The 26,985-nt window shown below is 39.4% G+C and overlaps 1 protein-coding gene across 1 annotated transcript; it reads left to right on the forward strand.

The window, feature by feature from the left end:
- Positions 1-925: 925 nt before the first annotated feature.
- mdfic (MyoD family inhibitor domain containing) lies at positions 926-24,840 on the forward strand. Its single transcript, XM_036577491.1, has 5 exons — positions 926-1,153; positions 1,470-1,648; positions 4,319-4,453; positions 17,485-17,787; positions 22,150-24,840. Exons 2-5 carry the CDS (start codon positions 1,555-1,557, stop codon positions 22,398-22,400), a joined length of 783 nt encoding a protein of 260 aa, XP_036433384.1. The 5' UTR covers positions 926-1,153; positions 1,470-1,554; the 3' UTR covers positions 22,401-24,840.
- Positions 24,841-26,985: the final 2,145 nt, after the last annotated feature.

Genomic DNA, 26,985 nt, shown 5'->3' on the forward strand with positions numbered 1-26,985 from the left:
CAAAAATATGTGCAGACGGAAAGATAAACAAACAAATGGAACAAACAACTGGATGGACGAAGCAATGTGCGAAGGAATGGACGAACAGACGTGTGGACAAACAAACGGATGAATGAAACAACGTGTGAATGAAGGAACGGATGAATGAATAATGTTCATGTTTGGGTGAACAAATGAATGGGCGACAGGCAGCTACAGACAGTAGTAGCTTGCTAGCTCTAGGTTTTGCTGGATTAGCTTTAGTTTGCTAATTTTCTCTAACTCCGAAATTGTTTTGTGTGGGTGGAGCAAGAGATGTCAGCCTTGTGATTGGTCAGGGGAATGCTTACAGAAGCCTTATCCAAGATTAGGACCACCCAGTTTACATCAAGAGGAGAGAAATATGGTGAACTATACCGGTCATTTAGTGGTCACTGAAACATTATTCAGAGGCTATATTGGGTACATGTTTACTGTTTGCCTGCAAGAACCTAATTAGATTAACCTAATTAGAAAGAAAACACAGATTTAGGTTCCTTTTAACAGACATTTCGAAAATTTGGTGGAATTCCACTTTTTTTCTATTTTTTACTTGGTATCTAATTACTTTTGTCTTTATTTCGACACAGTAACTCAACATTTTGACAAAATAAGTCATCAATTCGAGATACTAAGTCAAAATTTTGCCATGCTGCTGCCAGAAACAGAGAAACAGTAAAAATACATGAGTGATTTGTTTTTCTCCTCTACCTGGCGGGAACGGGCTTCTGTTATAATGAGCTTCCACTCAAGACAGTTCTTTAAAACACAGAACATAAACATTTAAAACAAAAGAGCATAAAATTTGACCCAAAAATGATGAAAAAGTGCGCTGGCCCGTCCTGCACGTGTGCGAGTCTGCTACAGGAATCCGGATGTGATGAAAAATGTTTCAGTTCAACTTTCTCTCGCGCAGCTGCAGCGGGACGGTGCTGTGATACAGCAACACTGCTGCTGACTGGACTTACTTTTCTTTTTAAAGGAGTTTTTCAGCCGTTTTTCAGGAAAGTTGGTCTTTGTGCATCTGCTGTCCGGCGCTGTGAGTGAAACTCGTAACGGGACGCGGTTTTGTTTGGAGGAAGGATGGAGGGAAATCACACTTGAAGTCTTCTGGAGAAGCTGACATGTTTGAAAGGTAACGACTCTTGTCTGTCCGTCTGTCAGGCTGTGGGCTACTTTTCAATGCTGTCTGTGGCGTTTTAGCCGAAAGACGCAAACGTGACTTGTCACCATGTCACCGAGTTAGTAGTAGGTCTTTGTGAGTGAGTTGGTTGCATTTTTAGGGAGGAGGGGAGAAGAAAACTTTCCACTAAGTTTTAACGACATTTTGTAGGCTGACGTCACTTTTCTCCTCAGAGAAGAAGTAGTAAAGTTAGCGCACTAAAGCTACTCCGTGCTCTCGGTACGATACTGGATCCGCAGACCTTTCACAGTTTGCGCTTTTCTGACAGAGTCGACGGCTGAGTGAAAAAGGAGGGAGGCTGTGTTTTCCCCTCTTCTCGGGTGTGTACAGTATCTCAACAAGAAGACTGGCTCATGTCCGCGGAGACAGACTTACCTCCGGAGGGGCCTGTAGGGCCGGAGAAGGAGCTGCCACAGGAGACGAGTCTGCTTCTGTCTAACAACCAAGGTGAGAGAGGTTTATTAGGTTTCCAGAAGCTTTAGTTTACACGTTAACGACGTTTACATCAGGCCTCAGATGTCAGGCTTCATTTCACTTTACATTAATTGGCCCTGCAAAACGTATGGAGCACGCTAACGTATGAGCAGGCCTGCTTTGCATGCAAAGGGTAGGCTTTTTAGTATCTGAGTTACATATCAATACAAATTTGATGAATATGTGCTTTCCTGAGTACTTTGGGAGTGTGAAATCTAGGCAAAGTGCCCTACCTTTTGCTCAGTTACGTCTTAGTAACTAACATTGAGTTGATCATGCTTTTTTCTGCCTAGGTCTCTATGTTGTAGGTTACTGGTGACAGCATTTGCACTGCCTTGCAACTGGTGTCATCAGTTTTAGACCAGAAGCAAGGCAGCACAGATACTGTCACCTGCATAAGATACATTTAAACAGACAAAAAGTTCAATGTTAGTTAGTTGATCAAGTTTTTTTTTCTGTTTAAATGTATGTTTTGCTGGTGACAGCATCTGTACTGCTTTGCAGTTGGTATAATCAGTGTGTTTTAGACTAAAAGTGCATAAAAAATAGAAAAATATCGCTAATGAAGGGCATATCAGTATCAGTGGGTATAGGTATCGGACCAGTATTAGCAGAAAAGGGAAGTACAGAATAAATCCAATCCAGACCTGCAACAAATTAGCTGGTAGCTGTGCGTTTCGTCTTGTGGGGTGGGGTAGCAGAGCGTTTGAGCAGTCTGAGCATGATAGACTACTTTTAGATACTCATCTGAAGTGAAGTGCTTCCATTAAAAAATAGCTCAGTTTAGAGCTTAATAGTTTTTAAAGGAAATAATTATGTTGGTTATGGCCTAACAAACATAAGTTTCTATGCTGATGGATGTTGGATGTACTACAGAGTTTCTCTGCAGTCCTGTAAGTTACCCAGTTAAGAATATTTTTACTTTTATACTTTATTTTTTGGAAAGATGCTTTTACTTGAGTCATTATTGCAAAGAAGTAACAAAACCGTCACTTGATTATAGGTTTAAGCAGCAAAACCCACCTCTGATTGATATAGCTCAGTTGATGCTATATAATTTGCTTTTGATACATATATGTAAATTAGAGAAAGACGTCTCTGTAAATTGTCAGTAACCAGCTGAATACCAGCACACAAACTGATTTCATCAAAGCATGTTTGGGTGGTTGCCATTAGGGGTGATAATGTTTTCATTATTTCCCAGTAAGGATTGAGGGAGGCTTTGGTGACTATTAGCAGGAACCACTGCCAATTATAGTTTTTAATTAAGTTTCTAGTTGCTTGTGAGATTATCATATATAAAATAAGCTTGGCCTTTTTTTTTAAAGCACTGAACCGTTAACCATCCTATTTATACCAAGCATCATTACAGTACTGTCAAAAAATAGCAAAGTAGGACAAAGTAAGCAATCACAGGCACGGCTGGCAAATGGATTTTTGCAGGACCTTCAAAGCCCCGCAGTTAAGACTGGATTTCCCTCTCCCGGGACTGTATGTGCAGAGAATAGACCAATTTATTTCAAACTGTAATCACTAAATACTGTGATGCATCACAAGCCGCCTGTACTGTAAGTGTGCATCGATTCAGGGAGTCACAGTCTGAATAAAGGCTTTCCATAAATCAGCTCTGGGCTCTTATAAAGCCATATCCATCTCGGAAGCTAAAGCAACTGTAGCATGTCAGTCTTTTCACTTTGTCTTGTGTAATGAGCAATGCTCTGGGAAACACAAAACTAAAACAAATGCTGCCAGGAAAGAAGACATGTGCTGGTGCTGACTCATAGATGCTTCATTCGCCTCACTGTGGACTTGCGCAGCTGACCCAAAAACATGGCATGAGGAGAAACAGGACTGTATTCACAACATTGTGCAATCGAAAGCCTATCATGCCGTTCAAATATGAGAAGGCATAAGCACAGCAAATTCTGCCATAATGTGATGAGCGCTGTGTAAGTGTGTAATTTACAGGACTTTCAACATCAGTGACTAAGAGGTGTCCTTAATTACCTGTTAACTACAAGTGCTGGTTAATGACTCATGTTTGAAACTGATTTATGAACATCCTGTAATGATTTCAATGATAAATCAAACATGTATAACCTTTATAAATTCAGCAGGTGATAGGCTGCTTTTAAAACAACAGGTCATCATTGTAGGAATTTCAGATGTGTATCAAAGTGTAACATAAATACTTGTATATACAGTGTATATTGTTTCACTCTTCAAACTCAATGTTTCAAAGTTGCCTTGTCCTTTTGTATGGCTTTCAGGCAGGTTTTGCCTACATACTTTTTCCAATTTAGATGAATGCTGTCTTATGGTTGTAAAAATGTTGGCAGGTATCTCGCAGCCGGGAGCAGAGTTAAGAAAATGAGATCCAGAATTCTGGCCTGGGCTTTACCTGATCAGCCCACGCTGTTGTGCAACCACTCGCCAAAGGAATCTGTTTTATCTGGCATATTAAAGTTGCTCTTTCTGTTCTTGATGCTGAAGCAAGCCAGTCTTAAACCTGACCTCTGTGTTTTCGAATGCTTGGCTACCTTAAGTAAATGAGAACATTCTGTACACTTAAATGATTGTGTTTGGCAAATGCATTTGGTGATTTAGTTGAATTGTATCAAGTTTTAAACATTTTTTTCACAGGCACATGTCAGAATGATGCCGATGGGCTGTCCGACACCACAGAGGCGAATAGACCTCCATCTTCAAGAGGACACTCCACTGATGAACAGGAGGACGTTTTGAGGGAAAACCACACTGATGGCGACCTTGTAAAAAGTAAGTGTTGTTTTGCAAATAAAATGCACATTTTGTTTGCCTGTTCCAAGTGGAAATCTTTGGAAATTTATGGAAATCGTCTATTGTGAAAGTTTTTAAAGTTTTTTAAAGTCCTTTCTTCTAATAATCTCTTATAATCAAAACATTATTCATGACGGTTTTAGGTTGTTGATTACACAATAGGTTCACACAGGCCTGATATATCAATCAGCAGCGGATTGAAATAAAAAGGTGTTTATTCCATGTTTTTCCCATAAAAGTTGGCAAAATTATAGCACAGTATATGCTATGTATCAATACTAGACTATTGCATATCCAGACTGTTCTTTTTTTATTTGACCTTGCCCTGCCTTTGCATGACCAAGATTAATAGGTGAAACACCATAGAACTGACATAATGAAAAGAGCGTGTAGTTTTCCACTGACATCACACTGTATTGCTCATAACAAGATTGAAAAGGTGAACTGACAAACCTAAAATCTTGAAATGAGCAACCATCTACTTTCCCTCATATATGTCCTTCTTGTGCAAACTTCCCCATGTTTCACTTTTCATCATTTCAAGACCTCGTAGTTGCTGAGACTATCTGTGTTGTGGAAAAAACAAGTTTTGCTTCTTCTCATTTAACAAAGGACACAACCTTATAATACATTCATGCCTTGGACTACTTTGATGGAAAGTTGCAGTCATTGGCAAATTTATAGTTGTGGTAAACTGTGGTTGAAGATCCATGCTGTCAGAATGCGTGGAGAGATAAAGATTTTGTTATCAGTCAAATACATTACATATAAGAAGCAGATTCTGTATGATTCTGTCCGTTGTTAGAGATACTGTGCCCATAAACTACAAAGCATGCAAATTTTCATGATCAGATCTTGCAGGGGTTTATCAGCATGGATATGCAAGTTTGTCAGCATCTTTGACAATGCTTATGCTTCTGGGAACTGGCACTAGTATTTTTTTGTCAGAAAAACATATTGAATTAGTTTTAATCTTTACACTGTTTGCTGGTAATTGATTTCCAACTTTTTCAACATCTATTTACTTGAGTTCTGATATTCTTTCCCTTAGGCTATATCTCTGTCAAGCGCAGATTTTGATTATGCAAATTGTGGATGTAAGCTAAGCTCTGCACTCTGTATTCTTCTTTTGCGAGATAATTTTAAAGGCTACAAATAGTGTTGTCTGTTTTCTTTGATGAAGGCCTTAAGGAAGTGAACTGAATTGACTTTAACCTGTCTCTTCATTCTGCTGTTAGGTTGGATAATAGTTGACATTTCTCCACGTGGTTACTCTGCCAAAGCCTCAGTTCAGAGAGCTGTGTGAGTAAGGATATCCCATTGTGGTTTGGCCTCAGCTGGCCTGGATATGCGAATCACGGTTGAAAACCTGCTGAATTGGAAAGGCTCTTACCTGGTAAAACGTTGCCTGCTTTAGGGGCTTGAACAGAGTGTAAACTGAATGACAGATTGCAGTGGGTCACCAGAGCTTTTGTGGTTGTAGCTGAGCGTGTTAACTTCATGTTAGGCTGGTTGTGGAGTTTTACAGATATGCAATGTTTTTGCTCATGTTTCATGCAGGTCAGTAAGTGCAGATGGAAAAGGTGTCTCATTCTTAAGTTCTAGTAGGAAATAATTAGGAAAACAAAGATTTGAAACAAAGGTTGTGATTGGAAATTTCTCACCACTTGTTTTTGGAGGGGAAAATTATCGACACACCCTCTTCCCACAGTTCCTTTGTGTGGATTGCAGCTTAGTGCAAGACGCCCGTTCCATGCAGAATGAATTGCCAGACAGTATCTCTCTCCCTTAGTCTCTCTTGTTTGTCTCTCACATACAGACTTGGCACTGACAAAATCTGACATCACCCTTACATACAGATGTGCTGTGTGTTTCACTGATAAAAAACCTAGCTGTCCACAGGCCACAGTTAAGTGCCTGTAGCACCACTGATAGATCTTGCTATAGACAGTCTTCACTTTCGTATAGAGAAAATCCCCTGACCTTCTTCTAAGTGAAACTTGAGACGGGTTTTCCTTTATATGATTCCTCTGTTTCCTCAGAGGCGTTTGGGCTGTCTAGTACCACTAATAGCAACTGATTGCTTCCATCCATGTCGATGTTGCTGGATTGCTTGCATCTGACACAACAGCTCTTTGTTTCTAAGTTGTTAAATTTTCCAGCTTACTCCGCTCCTTTTGCTCGTTTTCTCATATCTGTCTTCTTATTACACTCACTCAGTTGCTTGTTTATTCGTGGAACCAAAACAAAGTGGTTCCTATAGAGAGTAACACATTTTAGAGACGTTCTCTTAAACAAATTCCTTTTTTATATCAACAGCAGGTGCTTTACTTCAGTGACCTGCCGCTGGATTTGTCTTGCATGTCAAGATGGGTTTCTGGGTTTCTGCTTTAATCTGTGCTGTGATTGATCACATTCCATTGCAGATTGCACTGCCAGTGCATAAGACTGGGAAAGGTGGTAGTCCTTTGGGAATGTCACTGGACTACTTTTGAGACTCTTCATATAATGATGATAGAAGCCAAATGTCTGCATTGAAGATGTGCTCCAGCATATGTGTCAGGTTGTAAAACGTAAAAAGGGCTGTCAGCAAATTGATGATGATGGAAAGGGCTTTAGCTTCGTCTGACAGGGTGCCTGAGGTATGGAGAGAGAGAGCTGGAATGGTAGACACTGCAGTGATTGGTGTGGGAAGTTCACCAATCAGATTGTACGATGTGATAATTAGAATTCTCATGTCTTGCAGTAGAACAGGAAATCAATAGGAAATCACTTGACTGACCACTTTATAGTAGTTTATCTTATTTCCATTTTAATTTCCTGTTGGATGGGATTTTCTCACATTCTCTGCATGGGGTGGATGACTCACTTGTTCATGATGGGTCTTCCTCTCGGTGATGGCTAAATCACCACACCTTATTTATCTCATTTTGGATTTTTGTTTCTGACTGGTGATTCATAAATAGCTAAGTACTCTAAATACTCTCACAGAGTTATGGAGTGTTTCCTTATTACCACGTCCAATGCTTACTGCATGTCAGAAAATAAAGTGCTGTACTTTTTAAAGGATCATATTCTCCATACAAACCTGTTTCATAATTTTTTTGGAATTATTTAAAATAAATTATTATCTTGAGACCACATTCATTTCTCACCTTGTCTCTGTCAACAGTTGTGTTTTGTGTTGTATTTGATCTGTCCTGTGACTGTGTTTTCATGAATTTTGTATGTGATAATTAGTGATTGTTAATGCAGCCATGTCTGATAAAGGAGAGCAGCCTTGGTATTTTTACTGTCCAGGTGTTTTAGTGTTGTGTGGAATCCCAGCAAGATGACATCATTCGCTGACCCATTAGCCTAGCAGGCAAACTGCAGCAGGTTGCTTGTGATGTGCCCCACGTAATTCTAAAATCTCTAGTTTCTATGATCATTGAGTGCAATTAATGGTAGTTCAGACACCGTTTTGGATTTTTTGGTAAGGGCACAGTGGTGTTTTTCTTGGCCAGTTTCGTTTGGAAAAATATTAAGGCAGGAATAGAATCGATTAAACACTTCATAGTGAGGCCTTAAATTAGAGTGGACAGGTCTAATGCAAATCAGACCCTGTTATTTACAAAATTGTTCCAAAAACTGACCCACATTTTCCTTATTAATTTCAGGTATTTTTTGCATTTTTGATTTCTTTATTACAGCAAGCAAAGGGTTTTGTAATTACAGCCCTTTAATGTCTAAACAGCAACCTGCAATCAAAACTACTAAGCAGCAACATGCAATTAAAACTCAACAAATTTATTGTGGAAAAAAAAATTGTTAAAATACAGAGAGACTGTAAAAGCTTACTTTTTTTCTCACAGTAAAAGGGAAACGGCTTTCCCTGTGTATTTTGATCACTTTAATCTTAAAGAATGCTTCATTCTTGTTGCACAAGATGCTAATTTTATGTCTGATCATGTGTCTCCAAAGCAAGGGCCCATTAGAACAGAGGGCTAATTTTCAAGTGATTACTTCTCAGTGGGTCATGGAATCAAAAACGGTATAAATAGGGTGAAATGCTAGCTCAGGGGTTGATTAAAATGGCCATTGTGGTTCTACCTCTGTGATAATTATTTCCTCATTGTCTTGGATGTAGATACAATTCATATGGAAAATTTCAAGCATTTTAATTAGCATTTTACTAGTGCTAGGGCCCTTTCAAGGAATTTCCGTGTTGTTCAGTTATCTCACACCTGTGTCCATGAACAATTTGGAACATTGGGCTTTTCTCAACAATTGCCCAATAATATGTAACCCCATTGCCTGTGGTGACCAGACTGAATTTGATTTTAATCTTCTTAATCAAGTTAAGCACATTTTAAAGAAACATTTACCTTGGAGTCTATGGAAAGCCAGTACTCTATGTGATCTTAAAGCTACTCTTTAGCTTTACAGAATCAGAGACCTAGCCCGGCTTTAGTAGCATCCCAAATCCTCTCCACACAACATAGTGGGATGGTGCCTTTCACTGAGGGGGAAAAAAAGAAAAAACACTTCAAATGAGAGTAGAGCAGGGGGGATTACTGGCCTTCTAACCGGGTTTTGGCTTCAACATTAAGGTTAAACCCCTTTTCTATTACCAGGATCTCTGGTGATGTGGCCCCCTCTGGCCCTGTGTGTTTGCAGGTTCACTGCCTCTCCGCTAGGTCATTCCGTCAGGCCTCTGATCACTGGGGGGTGACCAGGGAGCCGAAGACTGACTCCATTCAGCCCCAGCGCAGACGGCGCTCCCCGCCATGGCTAAAAATCGATACGGCCGTCTCCCGTTAAAAAGCCACTCAGAGGCAGACGAGCACCTCTGTCCTTTAGCCTGATTTTCAGGCTTAAGGTCTTGATTGGCACCCCAAAGCCAGAGCTCACTGACCCACAGCTGTCACATTAGTGCTGTTAATGTTAGAGATTGATACTGAGCAAATAAAGGAACCATGTCTATAGATATTTTTTATGAACTCTTCAGGCCCTAGTGGATTGGAGAGAAGTACTTCTTCCACAGTTCTCCTGCTCTCAGCGTTCTCCTTTTTTTTTCTGCCTTTGACACAAGACACATTATGCTCGGTTTTGTTTGTGAGGCCTCCAGCAGCTACATAGCGCAGTTGGATTTTTCAGCCCAGTTTGTTTTCTGCAAGACCTCGATTCTGTATGAAATTTTTGGCGGAATCTGTGAGTCATCTGTGTAACTGAAACTGAAAATACATCCCTCTTCCCGCTCTCCCCCCTCTCACGTCTGTGTTGCTGGGTTTTTGTTTTGAGTCGTTCAGGAGGCAGGGTGGAGCACACTCGGCGCATGCAGCCTGGCAGCTGCCCCAGGCCTGGTCTGAGTCACGTCATAATTGATCTTTTGAGAAAATGTGGTAGCTGTGTAAAAAGGCTAAATCTGTACAAGATGTGCATTTTATAACAGCAGTCATGAAGAAGTTTTGCATTTACTACATTCCTCTGTTCCCCCAGGGATGGAAATGCATTGGAAGAAAGGGGACTGAGATTGGACTTGTGAAGAATTAAGGTGAAGGAAAAACACTAAGTACCAGGCTGTAATTCTCAACTTTTTGTCCCAGCGTGTTCTCGGGGCCTCTTCAATTAGCATTGTGATGATGATGGCACAACAAAAAAGAGACTTCAGAGCCTGGATTCTGGCTCTTGAAAACCGAAAGTGATTTCTCTCGTACGAATGTCATTTGCCGCAAATTCTCTCTCATTGAACGAGGTAATGATTTCTATAGCAGTTAGACATGTTAATCATAGTAAATACAGTTTGGAAATCAAAGAATGATTGATGATTGCCTCCACTTCCCCTGAAGCGGCAAAAGATTTCTTCCACAAGAATCTCTGCTCTTGTCTTTCAAGTTGCTTTCTCCACTGTAAAATGTAATTAAGCAGAACAAGGTCCGAAGGGGTTATTTTTTTCCACTCAATCAGCAGCCAAATTACCAAATTTGAAATTAGTAAATCCCAGACGCCTGGCTCTCCTTGTCATTGTTAAAGGAGGAGAGAGAGACAGACAAGCGCTGAATGAGTGTGAATGAGGCTGACTTGAAATATCAAACATTTTTTCAAGTGTCAGACCTCTACAGCAGGTTTCATTTGGAGGACCACATTTAAATGATTTTCACAGAAAATTAAAAGTATTCTGTGGCACAAAACAGCTGAGTAATACTGACAGCCTCATCTGGTAGTGGGAGTGGAATAAGATGTGAAGGAGTGTTTCTCAGAAATGAGATCCTGTAGAGTCAGAAATGCGGAGGTGCTGTATTGCACTCATCACAGCTTTGTTGTATGACATGTCCATTCTTCTGACTTCAGACAGTGAGGGAAATGCACTTGAATCAAAGACACACAGGAAGATTTTTAACAACAATGTGATATATGTACAGCTTAAGGAGTAAATTCTTAATTCTCATAGCTGCTTGGAACAGTAAGCATTGTATTTTAGTAAGGGATTTTGGTGGACAGCCCTTTTATGTCGTTACTGTCATAGCAAACCTTGTGTCTCTGAAATGGTAACTCTGTAGGAGAAATTTCTTAAAGCTGTGTAAGGTTTTAATTGAAAGATGTAGCATTACTCAGGACAAAAAAAAACATGCTAAAATATGGTGTCTGTGCTGCTGCGAGTCACCCTGTAAAGCCTGGAATAATAATTTGAAAGATAGAGGTGTCGGGTCAGATTATTTGAGTTTTGGACCACGTCATATGGCTTTATGCAAAATTACACTGATGAAGAAATGATTACAATAATAGATAATTCACTCATATCCTTGGAAGACATGCTCTTGACCAAGTTTTGACTGAGTTCTCTTTGAATACACTTTCATTGAATTCATCTGCTCGGGGTGGGGAGCCCATGTTACAAAATGTTCTTCCACATGTTGCATGCACATTTACACACTACACATCTCCACCAGAGAGGTCTCCAAATCACCAAAACCTACATAATGTAGCTTTAAATTTAATTGTAAGTAGGTTCACCTATTATAATGTTCACAAGTGTAGGACGAAAGGCTTGGGAGATCTTGATATGACAGCGAGGATATGTGACCGTTTTATTGTTTGTTTTTGAGAAAGTCAGAGCGTGTCATGGCAGAATTAGATAGCCTTTTTTCTCCTCTAAACCCACTGCTCAATAAAGGAAGTCCTTGCCACAGAGTTGGAAGGTCAACCCATAAATGAGCTTTGATATGCCGAAGGAAATTTTCAGTCAGACTCTATGTGCAATAATATTCATTCTACATTTTCTGCACCATAATTCCCCCTAGTTTTGTTACTATAAATATAAGAGGAGATATATAGTTCCTAATGAAAATGCATATCCCTTTGGATTGAAAGGTGTGAGCATGCCATAGGTGTTTGTTTGGAGGAGAAATGCCACCCCAGGCTGTTTTTGTAGAAGACGGAAAGCTCTGCTGGTAGGTCACTGCACATTTACAAATTAGCATTTCAATCAGGGAGCCAGGCCCACAGGAGCATTAATGAAGTATTTATATTATGGCAATATTATGAAACACGTCACCAAAGGAGGACATTGAAATCCCATTCTTCAATCTAGAACTTCCCTCAGACTTTACAGTCAAAGAAATAAATTGTTTTGAAGTGCCTGTATACATATAATGGAGTTCTAAGAGTATGTATTTGCACATGTTAATGCATTAATTTGAAGGTCACTTCTTTGAAAACTGTCTAACTGTGACACAGTGCAACAGTAGAAATGGTCACAAGAGTAAGACCGTTTTGTCATTTTTTCTGTGGTATATGGTGCAGTAACCACCAGCGAACACAAAAGCATGGTGTGATTCAGTAGTAATTGTTTCTATCTTGTAGCTCATTAAAACAAATGTGGATTCTTAATTTCAGTTGCTAAATGAGTGAACACTTTTTTGTAAGTAGAAGAGATGGCTTTGAAGAAAGAATGAAGTTGAGGAAAAATTATTGTATACAGTCCTATTTTGTGAATTTTGCCACTATATTCAATAAGATCAGCTCCAGGCCTGTTATTTTGGCAGAGAAGTTCAGCATGTCCAGCATATGCTGCTAGTTACCATTACCAGGTACCAGTTAGTTGTGGTTGTGTTGGAAGATTGGTTGCTTTTGGCCTAACTCATCTACAGGCGGTTCACAAGCTGCATGTTAAATTTCCCCACTTAAGTCATTGTGACGATGTTGTTGATAATAATGGCAATAACTGAAACTGCACCTCTTGCAAATTTGAAAATTTCAAATTTTTGAAATTTTTGAAAAACTTTCAAATTGCAATTTGATATAAAAACAGTATTTTTTTTGCCACTTTTGTGTCAATCCTTGACATCTAAATTCTGACATGTAAGTGATCTCATCATGTAATTATACGCAATGATGTCCAAAAGCCTGAGACCTTGAAAATCTGAAGTTTGTTTTCATTGAAACCTGCACACAAAAAGTTAGATTTTTAAAAATTCTGACAAAAAAAAGTTATGACAAGTAAAATGAACAATAAATATCCAAGATTCTGCACAATTTCTAAGTCACTATTTAAATTGAAACAAATTTTTTACCATTTTTGTACAAAAAGGTAATTTTTTTGAGTCTTATCTTCCATTAAAGCTCTAGTTGTGTGAATTCGATGTGCTTATCAGAAGCTTTTGCACGACCTTGTGGAATCCATGCCAGCTCGAGTGCACACTGTCAATAAATTCTGAAATTCATGTAAGCACTTAAAGATTCTACTATTATGTTACATAATTTATAATTAAAAATTGCGTTAAACCAGAAATAATGCAAAATAGAAGCATTTTCTCTAGCGTGCTCAGACTTTTGAACCCCACTGTATGTAATTATGTAATTTGGACAGTATAATGTAGTGTATATATACTCTTGACTTAAGTTAATATGTGGTTTTATTTACAGACTTTGGGACTGAAACACACCCAACTGTTCTGGATTTGACTACACTTTTCAAACAGCCTGCTTTGTTCTGTCATTTTAGTTGTGTACTGTTATACATGGTGTTTTTCCATTACTCCTTGTTCCTAGTTAAGGTTTTGAACTATTAAGCTATGATGATATGAGGAGGTGACAAGCAAATATCTGCATGTTCCCATTAATGAGCATTCTGATTCCTTCAGCAAACAAATCCATGAACACGATGTAATACCATGTAGGTGCCAAAATACAGGGACCACCCCTCCTTTCTCTAGTGCGACTCTCTTTTTACTCTAGACTTGCCACTGAGACTAGTGCAAATGAATGTGTGTGCCTGCTTTGTCTCACCTCTCTCCTACATCCTCCCACCTGACCGTTTTTTTTTTTTACAGCCTTGTTTATGCTGCTCCTGGCCGTTGATGTTCATACATATTCGTTCTTGGGAGGTCTGTGACGCTCTCCCTCTGTGTCTTTGGGGTACAATTTTGAATTCTTCCAGCGGAGCTATTTTCTGTGACACAAAAGCGAGGGGTGTTTATCCACAGTTTTACATAGAGAGCGGTGCAGCCGCACTGGCGGCTCTCTCCAGGCGCCTCGCTGCACGGTCCCTGTGTGGGGTATCCACCGAACACACGGTGACAAATGGCAATTATATTTGTGTGTTCTTCATGAATCCATCAAACACTGGCCTTTTAAAAATGCTCCCAGGATATTTCAGCCTGTCAGATACAGGGGACCAAATTGGGATGCTGCTTAGACAGTCAAGAAGCACTCACCCCCAGTTTGCCTGTGATGTGTTTGACAGAGTGTGTAGAGGAATACCATGTATTATTCAACTACAAATGTACACTCTCAACAGTTGTTGATGTGTTGGAAACAGAGCGGTTAGAAGTCCAATTTGAGCTGTTTTTCCCTGTCCTTCTACCTCTTCCACCATAACATGGTGTTTTAATGCAACCTGTCAGCTTGTATACAATCACAGTTTTGAGGATGCTACATGTTTTTCTGGTTAGCTGCGTCTCTTCAATTTTAATCACCTATTATACTTTAAAACTTCAGGCGTTATTTATGTTTCATCTAGGTGAAGCTTGCCTTGCCCTTCTTATATTGCTTCTGGGTGTTACATGTGCAAGGTTGTATTGATATGTGCTAGACACTGTTCCTGTCCTTGTACTGTGTGGTTTTGTTATACTTACTCTGGCGAGTTATTTGTTTGCTGGCTGTTTCTGTGTGCATATGTGGCTGCATGTATGTAACCTGTCCTTTGGCTGAGACAGTTCACTTTTTAGGTCATCCAGGGAATTGGAAACTTGAACTGCCACTTACACTCTGTTTTTTATGTGGTGGTTTCCTAATAACTATTTATGTCTTGTAAATTGAAAGCTTGACTTTTTTAAAAGCAGGGGGAAATTCTCTGTTGGAGAGTGTGTGTGGCCTGGTTGTGGATTGAGTGGACAAATCAGAGGGGCTAGTGCATGTTAAATATGTGTGTGGTGTATGTCTGTCCATAAATCCCTTTTCATGAATTGCTGCAGCTGGTGCAATTGCTAAATCATGTCACTAGGGCTGAATGATTTGGGGAAATATTGAATTATGATTGTGACTACAATTTAAATTGCAATTATTTTCTATTAATTAGATCCAGGCCTGTTTTCTTTGGCCAAGAAGAATAGAAAATCCACTTTTTTTGATTGCTAAATGTAATGTAGCAGACTGCTAGTTAGTTGTGGTTGTGATGTCACAGCACATCGGTGTTTGATTGCTTCTGACTGGTCTAACTCATCTACAGGCAGTACACAAGCTCTATGTTACTAGATTACATTTCTCCACTTAAAACTTAATATTATTGATATAGGCAAAAATAAAAACTGCAGCTTTTGTAATTTGAGAATCACATTTCCTAATAGTGTCTTCAAGCGATAACCATGTTCAGCACCACACCTACCTATTTGAGCTATTCCTGGTTGGGCTTTGTTAGTATCAGTGTAGGTAAGAATTAGCAATGACCAAAACACAGCACAGTGTTGAATATTTGTGTGTCAAGTCCTCCATCTGTCTAAATTACAGGACAAACACAAGCAAAGTTAGAACTGATTCTTTTCTAGCTTCGTCAAGACTTTGAAGTTAATTTAAAACATGTATAACTGAACTGCATAGAATATTAGACAGGAGCTCATTGAACACGCTCTCTGTTGGACATTCCCGGCTTGTAGACGGATACAGAAGGTTGGCCCCAAACGTCTATATTTGTTTGGGAGCGTACGCATGTAGATTGGCCGCAGGATGAAGAGCCAGCCACTGCCTGTGTTTAATTGCATTGTTTTACATTTACATTCCTGTCAGAGATCTCCCTCGGTGATGTGTTGTTAAAAAGCAGTGGGCTGGATTTTTCCCCTCTTGTTAACAATAATTGCACTTGTTGGTGTCAAGAAAAAAAGGGGAAAAAAACTGAACTGACTGTTCATGTCTGCTCTGAAAAGTTCAGGTGTTTTGCAAATTAACGCTTCGCTACAAGCTGTCACAAAAGTTGGTCTGTGATTACTCTCGCGTGGGTTGCTACCTTACACAAGTACGCAAGGCAAAACGCAGAGTTTGAGGAAAGAAAAACAGTCAAACCTAGAAATGTACAGAAAAAAAGCAAAAAAAAATGAATAATTCAAAGGAGCTCAATAAGTGAGTGTGGAGCGGCTCCTTCTCTGATGCAGATGGAGAGGGAGACAGTGCTCCCAGTAGAGCTGAATGTGCAGGAGCTCTCACTGCTGAAAATGCCACCGCTCCTGTTTCATCAGATAGGGCGGCCCATTCCAGCACCTCCTCACGCCTGTTACACGTGTGAAGACTGTAAGAGCCAGAGCAGAAAGGCTGCATGGGCTTTATGATGAGGAAAGACAGGAAGGAACACAGGGAGGAAGACTGAGTCACACCTCCAAAATGGGCTGACCTCTCTGATAATGGATCATAGCCAACATATCCTTTCTTTCAGCTCCTGGTTTCTCAACTCCAGTCCTGGGGACTAGAACTGAGCGATATGGACAGATTTCCATATTGCTACTTATTGCGATTGAGGCTGAGTAGTTTCATTAACTTCATGATGTGATACACATCACAATACATGCATCACAATATGATATCATAGAATGACAAAACGTCAGATATACAACGCACATTGCTGGTCAGTGTTTACTTTGAAATCTGTTTTGAGACCTACAGTACTAATGAATAAATCAGTAAATACATTACATAAATAAATACCGTTGAGGAGAATTAATGATTGAACGTGAGATGTGCAAATGCCTTCTTCTCCAATGCAGACTTTTCTACAACTAATAATAAATAAAGAGCACAAAAGTCCTTACTAATAAATCACACATTTGTCATGTGTTCTAAATGCTGAGCTCTCACACAGTATCCTGTGAAAATAGCTGTGTAAAAATAGCCCAAATTCATAAATATCGATACAGACATTATTGTCCACAATATATTGCTATATCTGTATATATTGAGCACAGCCCTAATTGTGATTACAGTATGACTTATAATATATTAAAACACTAGTGAATCCTATGCGATGAGTTTTGGTCTCTTGTAGCTGGATATTTGCTTCATATTTTTAATTAACATTGAGTAATTTGTTTTGTTTTTTGTTTTTTTTTTTGTTATGTTTGGGTACTAGTGGTGTAAAATGCAAGGTGGACATTAAACTGCATTAAATTTTGAATATTAGAACACACAAGGTGTTGTAAAATTAATTTGTGTTGTGTTGCCAGGTGGTGGGTAATGGAGGAAAAATGAACTGAACATTTTGTTTATCTAGTGCTGTTCAGATCCCTCTTTCCAAAGTTGTGTCCAAGTCATCAGATACTTTTTTTCATCACTTGTTCTGATGAAATACGTAGTTGGTGAATCAGCTCTGTCATCAGGCAGTTTTTAAAGGTTAAAGTTTAGAGCTGTTATGTCATGATCCCAATCAGAAAAATAGTCCTTCGATTCAGAAGAGATTCTGAAGTCACAACAATCTCTCTCTCTCTCTCTCTCTCTCTCTCTCTCTCTCTCTCTCTCTCTCTCTCTCTCTCTCTGTCTCTGTCCAGCCCAACCTAAGCCACTGCCTCACCCAGCAGCGTGTCTACAGCAGCCCACTGAGGGAGACGCTGCCAGGCTGCACAATGGCCTTCATGCAGGGCTGAGTAATGGTCACAGAATGCCCCGTGGGGGCACACAGCCTGCAACTGCCGGCGCCGCTGCTTCTCCATGTGAGTGCAGAAAACACCCATCTCCTGTCTCTCAGCGCATGCAGAACAAGCTCCGCTCCAGCCTGTCCGTCAACAGCGACAGCAGCAGAAGGAGCAAAGGCAGTTCCACGGGTTCACACAAACCTGGATCCACTCCAGAGGGTAAATAATACCACACACACCACTGTACTTGCACATTGCTTGCATGTTTTTCTCTCTGGGCCCAACTAAAACAACCATAATCAACATTTTAATGCATTTACCAGTGGCATTTCTTAATTTACTTCACAAGCACCATCATAGGTAATTTTTATTTATCTGGCTGCATTTGTTGCCCCCAAAGAAAAAGGTAAAACCACATAAGATCATCCAAAAAGTAGCTAGCACATTGTCAGAAATGATGATAAGGTGAATGCTGTAATGAAGGAGCTCACAAGTGCATTAGTAATGGTCACCAAGGTGTGACCTTTTAACAAGGCTGTGGAGAGTGGGGGGTCTGCCATGTGTCAACCCCACCTCTGCATGGGCCCTCGCTCTCCTAGCTCAAAGTGTCCCCTCATTAAGAGCTGCTCTGTGGCTCTGCAGCCCACACCTCTGCCTATTCCAGCCCGTCTTCCTCAGTTCACACACAGACACCGCACTGTCTGTCTACTCTCCCTTTCGCTCAGCTTTCTTCAATACTGGCTTTTATACTAATGCTACTTATACTCATAGAGCATGTGTCCAGTGTGTAATTATATATTTCAGCCTTTATTTTCACCCATCTTATATTAACAGAGCATTTGTCCAGTTTTGTCCACTATTATGAGTTTGATCTTGTGCGTCACGTGTTTAAGTTGAGAACTGAGATTTAATCACTGCAGATTGCTGCAGGCTTATCACTGTAACAGTTAGATGATGCTAAAAAAAGAGTGTTGTATGCATATCATGTCCCCACTGATTTGACAGAAGTGTGCCTCTTTCAATACAATCATACTTTTAACTGCTTAATTGGTATGGAAGGTTGAAAAAACACAGTTCAATAAATCTGCCTCATTACTGCTTTTGTTTCTGTTATTTGTTGAGTAGTATTCTAAATCAATATGTTCTCTCTCAAGCATTTATGTCCCCCTGGAAAACAGCAAGCTGTTGTGTTTTAATGTTTACATGGATTACCATAATCTGTTTGCCTGTGAAATTAGCTTCTAAACAGCCTGCAAAGCAGAAGAATAAAGCATTACACAAACTCCGCTTGGGGTATTCTGCTTTTTGTGTTCTTGGCTCACATCTCTGGCACTAATACTCGACTGTGATAACAGCAGCGCTGCTGGAAAGTCATCTAATTGAGAGATCTTTTGTTCTGTGGGTGGGTTAGGACCTTGAGTGTGTTTGTGATGTAAACATGTGCTTATTTCCGTACTCTGACAAATTTAATGAAGGCAACAGAGTCCACTGAAAAGCTGCTGTGGTTATTAGTCAGTATTGCGTATTAGTGTGTTTTCCCCCAAATCCAACCAAACATCTCTTGCAGCTTTTATTAGGGCTGCACAGTATGTAACTTCTTAATTGTTATAACTATTTTGGGCTTTATACAATGATAACACGAAGGCTAAAAATGGAAATGAATACAGTTGAATCTCAAAAATTTCCATTGTGTGCTAAATAAGCATGCTGAGTAATATTAGATGTTTCAGTCTTCTGTGTAGGGCTGGCATAATGATATTTATCAATATCGTTGATGCTTGAAAACTGATCAACTGTTTGTTTCACTGAATTAAAGTAGTTGCATCAATAGGTTTCAGTAGTTGTTTTTATATGTGGCACAGCTGGTTCTTTTTTGTCTGTCACAGTTATCAAATTTCATAAAAAGTAAATATTGTGAAGCATATTGTGTAGCAAGAAAATGTCTTGAAGTATTGATATATTTTTGCTATACCGTCCACTTCTATCTCTGTGCTGTTGTCATGAATCGCATGCATAGTGTCGTCTATCATTTGTAATGATTATGCATCTTTGTCTATGATACATGCACTTATTGAGCGTCTGTCAATGTTTTGTCCTACTCAAGCATGATACTTTATGCATATTGTACAGCTCTAGCTTTTACCTGCTTATTGACTACACATTAAGCACCACCCTAATGCATCTCTCCCTCTCTCACTCCCCATCTCTCACTCTCCTTCCCTCTCTCTGTGTCTCTCATTTGGTCTATGAGGCAGCAGTCAGTCTTTCTTCATTTGAATGTTTTTGCACAGCTCACTGGTCTGCGCCTATTCCAGCTTGTTTTATGTCATGCTGCTCCTCTTTTTGATGTTGGCCTTTGGGCTTTTCCAGATGTCTTAAACTATTTCCTCAGAGTCTTTTGGACCTCTCAGATTCTGGGCATCCTCTGCGATGGCTGACATTAAGCATGGACACTCTCCTAGAGGTGATGTCAGTTTTGCGGTGGAGACGAGTCTGCCTGTCTCCTGTGTACATTACCCAGCTGCTCATTCTTTAAGATTCTTAGTAATCGCTGCTGATAAATTATACATCTAAGGGAATGCATAAAGCACTCTATAAATCTGTATCTAGAAATTATTTGTAAGAAAAAAGCTATCAGTAAAAAAAAGTTCTTCTGGACAAATGTGGCTGCATGGATTTGCTTAAAGGAAATATTTAGTCATCTGTAAACAATGAGCATGTGATTACATAGCAAGAATGGAAAATGCTAATTATTTCAATAGTTAAAACATGGTTAAGGGCAAAGCATCTTGCCTGTCATGTTGTCGAAATGTAATGCTAGATTTTACATTTCAGTCTGAGTTAGAATCTTCAAACTGATGCTGCATTTTAGCCTACAGTAGATCTGCATGCCAACACATTTTTAAAGTTCAAACAGTGTCCAGGCTGGAACGCTGCACTGCTGGTCAGCTCTGCTGCCTACAAAGACCCACTTTGATTAAACAAACATGAGCATTCAGCAGTCTTCAGGCTGAGCTTTCCTCTCTAAGCAGCTCCAATCAGACTGAGGACTCTCCCTGACAGCTCACCGTGAACTGATGAAAGCCATGCAAATTTACTGTTTGGAATGATAGTAATGCATATCAAGCCCATTCCCCCAAAAGTCCATTCATTTGGCTCACAGTTAATTGCAGTTGTAAAGTGTAGGCTGTGTCCAGGCTGGCAGGGTGTTCTGCTAGTCTGTTAGATACTAGTTTTAGCACGCTGTGAGATGTGCCTCTGATGAAATGGTTTAGGAGTCATCATCTTTTTTTAATCTCTGTTCAGGAAAAACAAACCTGCACTTTTTTAACTGCATAGCTGGCATACTCTTCCTTTACAACTCCAGTATATTATTTTTAATAAGCTACTAATTCTCTGTGCATCCAACAGAAAAGCATTTATGGCAACTACTGGTGCTACTCTGATGTCTGCTGTGGGGACCCCCATCAAATCTCTTTCTTTTTGGCTCATTTAACTATACATTTTCATATCAAGGTTTGCTGCACATATTGTTATGAACATAGTGCTAATTTTAACATACATTAGAAAACAACATGTCTTATTGGAATACTTTTCATTGATCATGTGTTGAATGCCTCCTTCAAACTGGAAACAGAATAAAAGCCAGGTAAAAGTAAATTTTGCAGAAAAGCTGAGTACAACAGTAATTTATAGTCATGTGCAACAGCCCTATAAGAGGTTGTGAAAAAGGTTAAATGTTAATCAGGATTGAGAGAAATAGCAGCATTAGTGCAGCAATTTGCCAGTGAAAATCTTGGACACTGCTAATCAGCTTTGTGTGATCAAGCCTGTGCTTTTGCATGATGATGACCCCATTATTCACAAAGCTGCTAATCAACCCAAAAGTGGAATTCATTCTTTTGAATTTCTCAGATTCCTCCCATCTATTCTCCCTGCTTAGCTGGTCCCCTCCCTACTCTCACACATGCCCACCCACCCAAACAGTTATGTTGTGATTGTTAAGTCATCTAATGTGGCCAGTAATGATAAGGAAATATACATTTTTCATAACTGGATGTATTTGGGAACGTGGATAAAATTCTCTGTTGATGACCTTCAGGTCTGAAGTAGATTGTTCCTTTCTGGCTGAGTCTTGCTTAAACCTCTTGATTGTTGATGAGTTTTAATCCTTAGAATTTATGGTTCCAGTGATGAAAATGCATTTTGTAATGTTATATCAATTATTTCTCACATGCAACTCACTGAAATAAGCAGAGAAATTCTTTTAAGATTTTAAACTTTCAGTTGATACTTGAATACATTATACATGAATAAATCAATACTGCTTTTGACATTGACTTTTGACATTGAGACGACCAGAAAAAAGTAGAAACGGCAGACTTGAGTCTGTTGAATTACAGAATACAAATCTAAGGTAATATTTAATAAACAATATGTAAATGTAAGTGTTATGTAATGTAATTTAAACAGGAAATCGACATTGACAAATGTAGACTTCTAAGACTTGGTCTCTTTTTGTATAAATGGAAGTTCTTTTTGTTTAGATGTTAAATGTTTTGTATGTTCCTGCTGGAGCAGACTGCTGTGTTCACTGCATCCTGGCCTGCCTGTTCTGCGAGTTCCTCACTCTGTGCAACATGGTGGTGGCTCAGGCATCCTGCGGCACCTGCACCTCCGAGGTCTGCTGCTGCTGCTGCTGCGCAGATGACCTAGGAGACGACTGCAACTGCCCCTGTGACATGGACTGTGGCATCATGGATGCTTGCTGCGAGTCATCCGACTGCCTGGAGATCTGTATGGAGTGCTGCGGTATCTGCTTCCCTACATAAGGCCCCGATCACCTATTGCCAGAGCAGGCATGGAGAGAAAAAGAGAGCCGGTATAAGTGTCTGGATGTGAATTCATGCATACCTGTATGTATTTGTGTGTGTGTGTGTGTGTGTGTGTGTGTGTGTGTGTGTGTGTGTGTGTGTGTGTGTGTGTATGTGCGTGCGTGCGTGTTAATCCACTCTCTCCAGTGAAAAACGAGTCTCTGGCCTCAACACGCTGGTCAAAGCAGATGCTTTCCAAAGTAAAAAGGACAAAATACATATTCATGTAGAGGAAAATGTAAAAGACATTTATTGTTCTGTGTTGTCATGACTGTCAAATATGCTATTAACTCTTTTACTTTGAAAAATATTATTGGAGAGTCTGTCCTTTAACTATCATTTTGTGTAGATATTACTTGCGTAATTTCAGCCTTTTTGCAGAGGTCTTTATGTCTTACTCAATCTAGATTTTAAAAGTGATTTGCGGAATGCAGATGTTTAAAGTATACGAGAACAGGCTTCATGTTACTTTGGTCTGCTCTGAACAACACTGTAATTTCCACAGAGACATTGCTCTTTCACACTGTCAGATGTTAAGGCTTTGTGGGTGTTATATGGGAGTCTTATTTTGGACTTCTTTTTTTAAAAACTGACAGCCTCTTTGGTAAGGCTTTCTTTAAGCATTGTCTACTGTAGTTTGCTTTATTACAGGTCCATAAAGCCATAAAGTAACCTTTCCATAAAATTGAAGATTGAAAATTGAGGTTGTGACAACCAAAAGATCATCTAGGTCCTTCAGCAAGATCATTCAGCTCTGGTCCTGGAGATCTGGTGTCCAGTCAAGTTTAGTGATTTTCCTGCTCACACGGCAATCTGGAAAATCACAAAACTGTGCTGGACACCAGCCTTCCAGGACCGGAGTTAAATTCCCCTGTCCTACAGAATGTTGTATTTGGGTGCAATCCGTTTGTTCAAGTTTAACAAGACCTACTCCCATTAACATTCCATTCATCTCTCTGAAACATTACATTTATTACTGTATTTTCTTCTTCTTTGTTAGACAGACCCTTGAATTTTCTTACACACTGTCTTTATTTTAATTACTATATAAGCTTGCCTGTTTAACCTCTGTTGATGTAACACCAAAGCACCTTCTTGTCTTCCCTAAAGTGCATATACTGGATTTATTATTCCAAAAAAAAAAAGCCTTGAACAAGCATTTGAGGTTTTACTAGTCTAGATTAAATAATATAAACAAGTTGTGATGCTGATAAACACTTTATGCTTTTTATATGGATACTTTTGGTACGGCATTTGTGTTTGTGAAACTTTCTGACTCATCTCTGCCATGTTTATACGAATACTTGCTAAACTGCACTCCTCGCTGAGGGATAAGATTGGAATTAGAACGTGACAACTTTATTTGACCTCAAGCTTCTCAGAGCTCAATTACAACTCAACTAAACTGTCCTGTTTCAGCTCTGAGCCAATGCAGGGTAAAACTCAGTGGTTGTTTGGACCAGATGCCAATTTGGTAACCATTTTGTATTCTTTGGATACTTTTTGTAATCTGGTGCTTATTGTATAGTCCTTTCAGTTTACTGTATCATTAGTAACCCTAATAGTTCACAGTTTATTACGCACTTGAAAAGATACAACACCTCTGCTAGGATTTTCAAAAAGACATCAAATATAGCAATTCTGACAAACAAAAAATGTTACTCAAACTGGATGCAAGTGCCATAAACATGAAGATTTGCAAGAAATGTGAATAATACTTTTCTTAGCTTCTGCATATTTATCCTTTGGCCTTTTGTACTCTTTGCACAAGCTGGACTCAGTTTTCTGATAGTGTCAATGTTAAAATCATTCACTTTATTGAAGTGTATTAAAGTGATATTTGACAGTATTTCACAGTAATTTTTGTGCTGCAACACTTTCAGAAACACACTGTCCTCTTTCTGTTCATCCTTACTAAGACTTTTTTTTTAACTTGTTGGAATATATGAGGCTTTGCTTTCTGTTTTTTTTTTCAGAATAAACCAATATATGTGAAACCAAACCCTCTGTACTTGCTGGTTATGAAAAAAATATTTATTGAACTATTTTATTTCAAGAAAGTACATATAATTGAAATGTATGAAGCTGTGAATTTGGTATCTTGGAGGGATGGCATTACTTATGAAAGCCTAAAGTGTGGATTTGGGATTTTGAGATTAGTGTAGATGGGTATACACTGTAAGATTCAGGTATAATACACGGCTGTAACATGTTTTAGAGAGTCTGACCAAAATGAAAATAGTGTGACTTATATTGATTTTATGGAGCTAAACATTCTGACATTAATAGCTGGAAGAATTGAAATGCTTAAAAATTAAGCATCCTCATGTAGTTGCAGGTAAACAGTGCTTTACAGAATATTGTCAAGTATCAAATGACTCAATTCTCAGTTGTTAGCTTTCTTTACCTCAAATAAATAGCAAAAATTCAAAAAAGTAAATAATATAAATAACATTGCACATATTTTTGTTATTTTAATCATGATGGTGTTTTTAGTAATTTACCTGCCTTCGTTCTTGTAATAGAAGCAATTTGGTGATGACTGCAAGTAGTAGCGGGCAGAATGGCAAACAATTTAAATCACTGTAAAATTAAAACTTCTGATGATTTCAGTATCATGGGGTATATGATGTGTTTTCAAATAAAAACATTTTAGATGCTTAAGTAAATCTTTTTTTGTAGGCTAACATTGGCTTATAATTTTTCTTGTATAAAAATATAAATAAATCTCTGTCAGTATTTCTGCCAAAAATTGTTGCAAGCCTTATTATATACAAGGCTAAAGTTGAATTGGATTCTTACTGGGCATGTTTTTGAATATTCCATTCCACTCCTGAATGTAACTGCTGCTCCATTTAAGGTGGAACAGGAAATGTGAATAAGGGGCCGACTTCAGCTTTGAATATTTAAGACATTTGTCTCACACGTGCATCCCATACACTTGTGCCTATGACCATCAGAGACTCTTGGAAAATATTACAGTCATACACAGTTTCAGTTACCAGCTGGTCTGTGGCTTGTTTTGCACACCAGACCTGACTGTAGTGTCGTCTGATGCAGCAGATCGAGTTAGGCAGCTCCTCATGTGGTACGAGAGGAAACAGAAGTGTAGCAATTTGTTTGGTGGCTCTGTTTCATGCTAAGGCTAACGTCAAAAGACCAGCCATTCCACTGCCTCGTCAACATGACGCAGATACAGTGGACCAGGCGATCGAGGGTCTGCTACGTTTTCGTCTTTATTTGAAGTATGACCAAAAACATCCACAACAGAAGTTGTGCCACAAAAAATTATACCTCTTTGGTCGTCTTCACCGATACCCACTGAATTGTGGAAGACTTGAGCTTATCACACAACAGTGAGAACACTCTTCTTTCTCTTCAGGGCTGTATTAAAATAAGCCCTGCAACATGGCCACCAACACTGCTCTGGCAGCGAGTCCACATCCTCCATGCTGGATGGTAGCCGTTTTTGACCTTTGCCAGACATTTCCCCCTGTTAACCTCTTAATTAACCCCAACACTGCCCCACCTGCTCTGCCTTTTGCCAACAGCTGGCACTCATCTTCTTTCCTGTTATCATTTTCTGTTCTGACACATCCGGCCAGGAGATTACCATCTTATTTCACTAATGGCATCTGTGAAAATATTGACAGTCTCTAATCATGAGAGTTTTCTCTCTATATTCTTTCTGTTCTTTTTTCTCCAGAAAGGGAGAGAGGTGGAGAGTGAAAAGTCCAGGTAAGTGTGCAGTGACCTTTTCACAAAGTCACCCACCTCTCTTCCTTTTAATCAGTCCCCCTCTGTTCTTCTCTGTGCCGCTGCTTGTAATGTCACAATTAAGGTGGTCCTATTGTTTCTGGTTTTTACATTTTTTTATTATTTTTTTCTCTTGGTTGGAGAGAAGGCGGCGCTCTTCGGACCTCGGGTCATTTCCTTTACACTATTAAATAGGTCATTAGAGGGCTATGGCGACTCCCACCCTGCTCTGCTCTCTCTTTCTGTCTCTCTCCTCAGTAGAAAATGAATGTCACTCACTGCCCTCAGCCACCAGACACAAATTACAGCTTTTTTTTCCCTTTATCTATGGCATATTCAAGGAGCTTGGTTTCACCATGCTTGCATCACAGGCAGAAATTTGCATGAGCGTGTTGTAGATATCAGTTAACATTTTGTCCCTGGTTGTATAATGTGGCAATTAAGCTCCTAATACGGTGATGTACAGTGCACAAGAACTGGGAAATAATGACCTTACTTTCCCCCCTTTGCTACTAATCAAGATAGAGACCCTCCATGCATGTATCATACATGTGAAAAGAGAAGATAATCCACTCTGATGCTTCATTTTACAAGGTCATTTTCAAGGATCTCTGAGCACAAACATGAGGTTACAGCGAACGGTGTTGCCGTTACATAGGCAGGCAGCTCTTTCAGTGTGGTGAGCATCGGTTCCTCATTCATTCTTTCTAAATCTAGGCTTAACTTCACAAAGGAAGGAAGTCCTCAGCCAACATCCGATACATAATGTATCACTCCGTCCTCTCCC

Source organism: Colossoma macropomum, unplaced genomic scaffold (assembly GCF_904425465.1).
Source record: "Colossoma macropomum unplaced genomic scaffold, Colossoma_macropomum, whole genome shotgun sequence".
Classification (NCBI taxonomy): Eukaryota; Metazoa; Chordata; class Actinopteri; order Characiformes; family Serrasalmidae; genus Colossoma; species Colossoma macropomum.

Coding starts and splice junctions, on each gene's coding strand:
- mdfic (XM_036577491.1), top strand. CDS start 1,555: ATGTCCGCGGAGACAGACTTACCTCCGGAGGGGCCTGTAGGGCCGGAG. Junction 1,649..4,318: donor GCTTCTGTCTAACAACCAAG/GTGAGAGAGGTT, acceptor TTTTTTTCACAG/GCACATGTCAGAATGATGCC. Junction 4,454..17,484: donor TGATGGCGACCTTGTAAAAA/GTAAGTGTTGTT, acceptor GTCTCTGTCCAG/CCCAACCTAAGCCACTGCCT.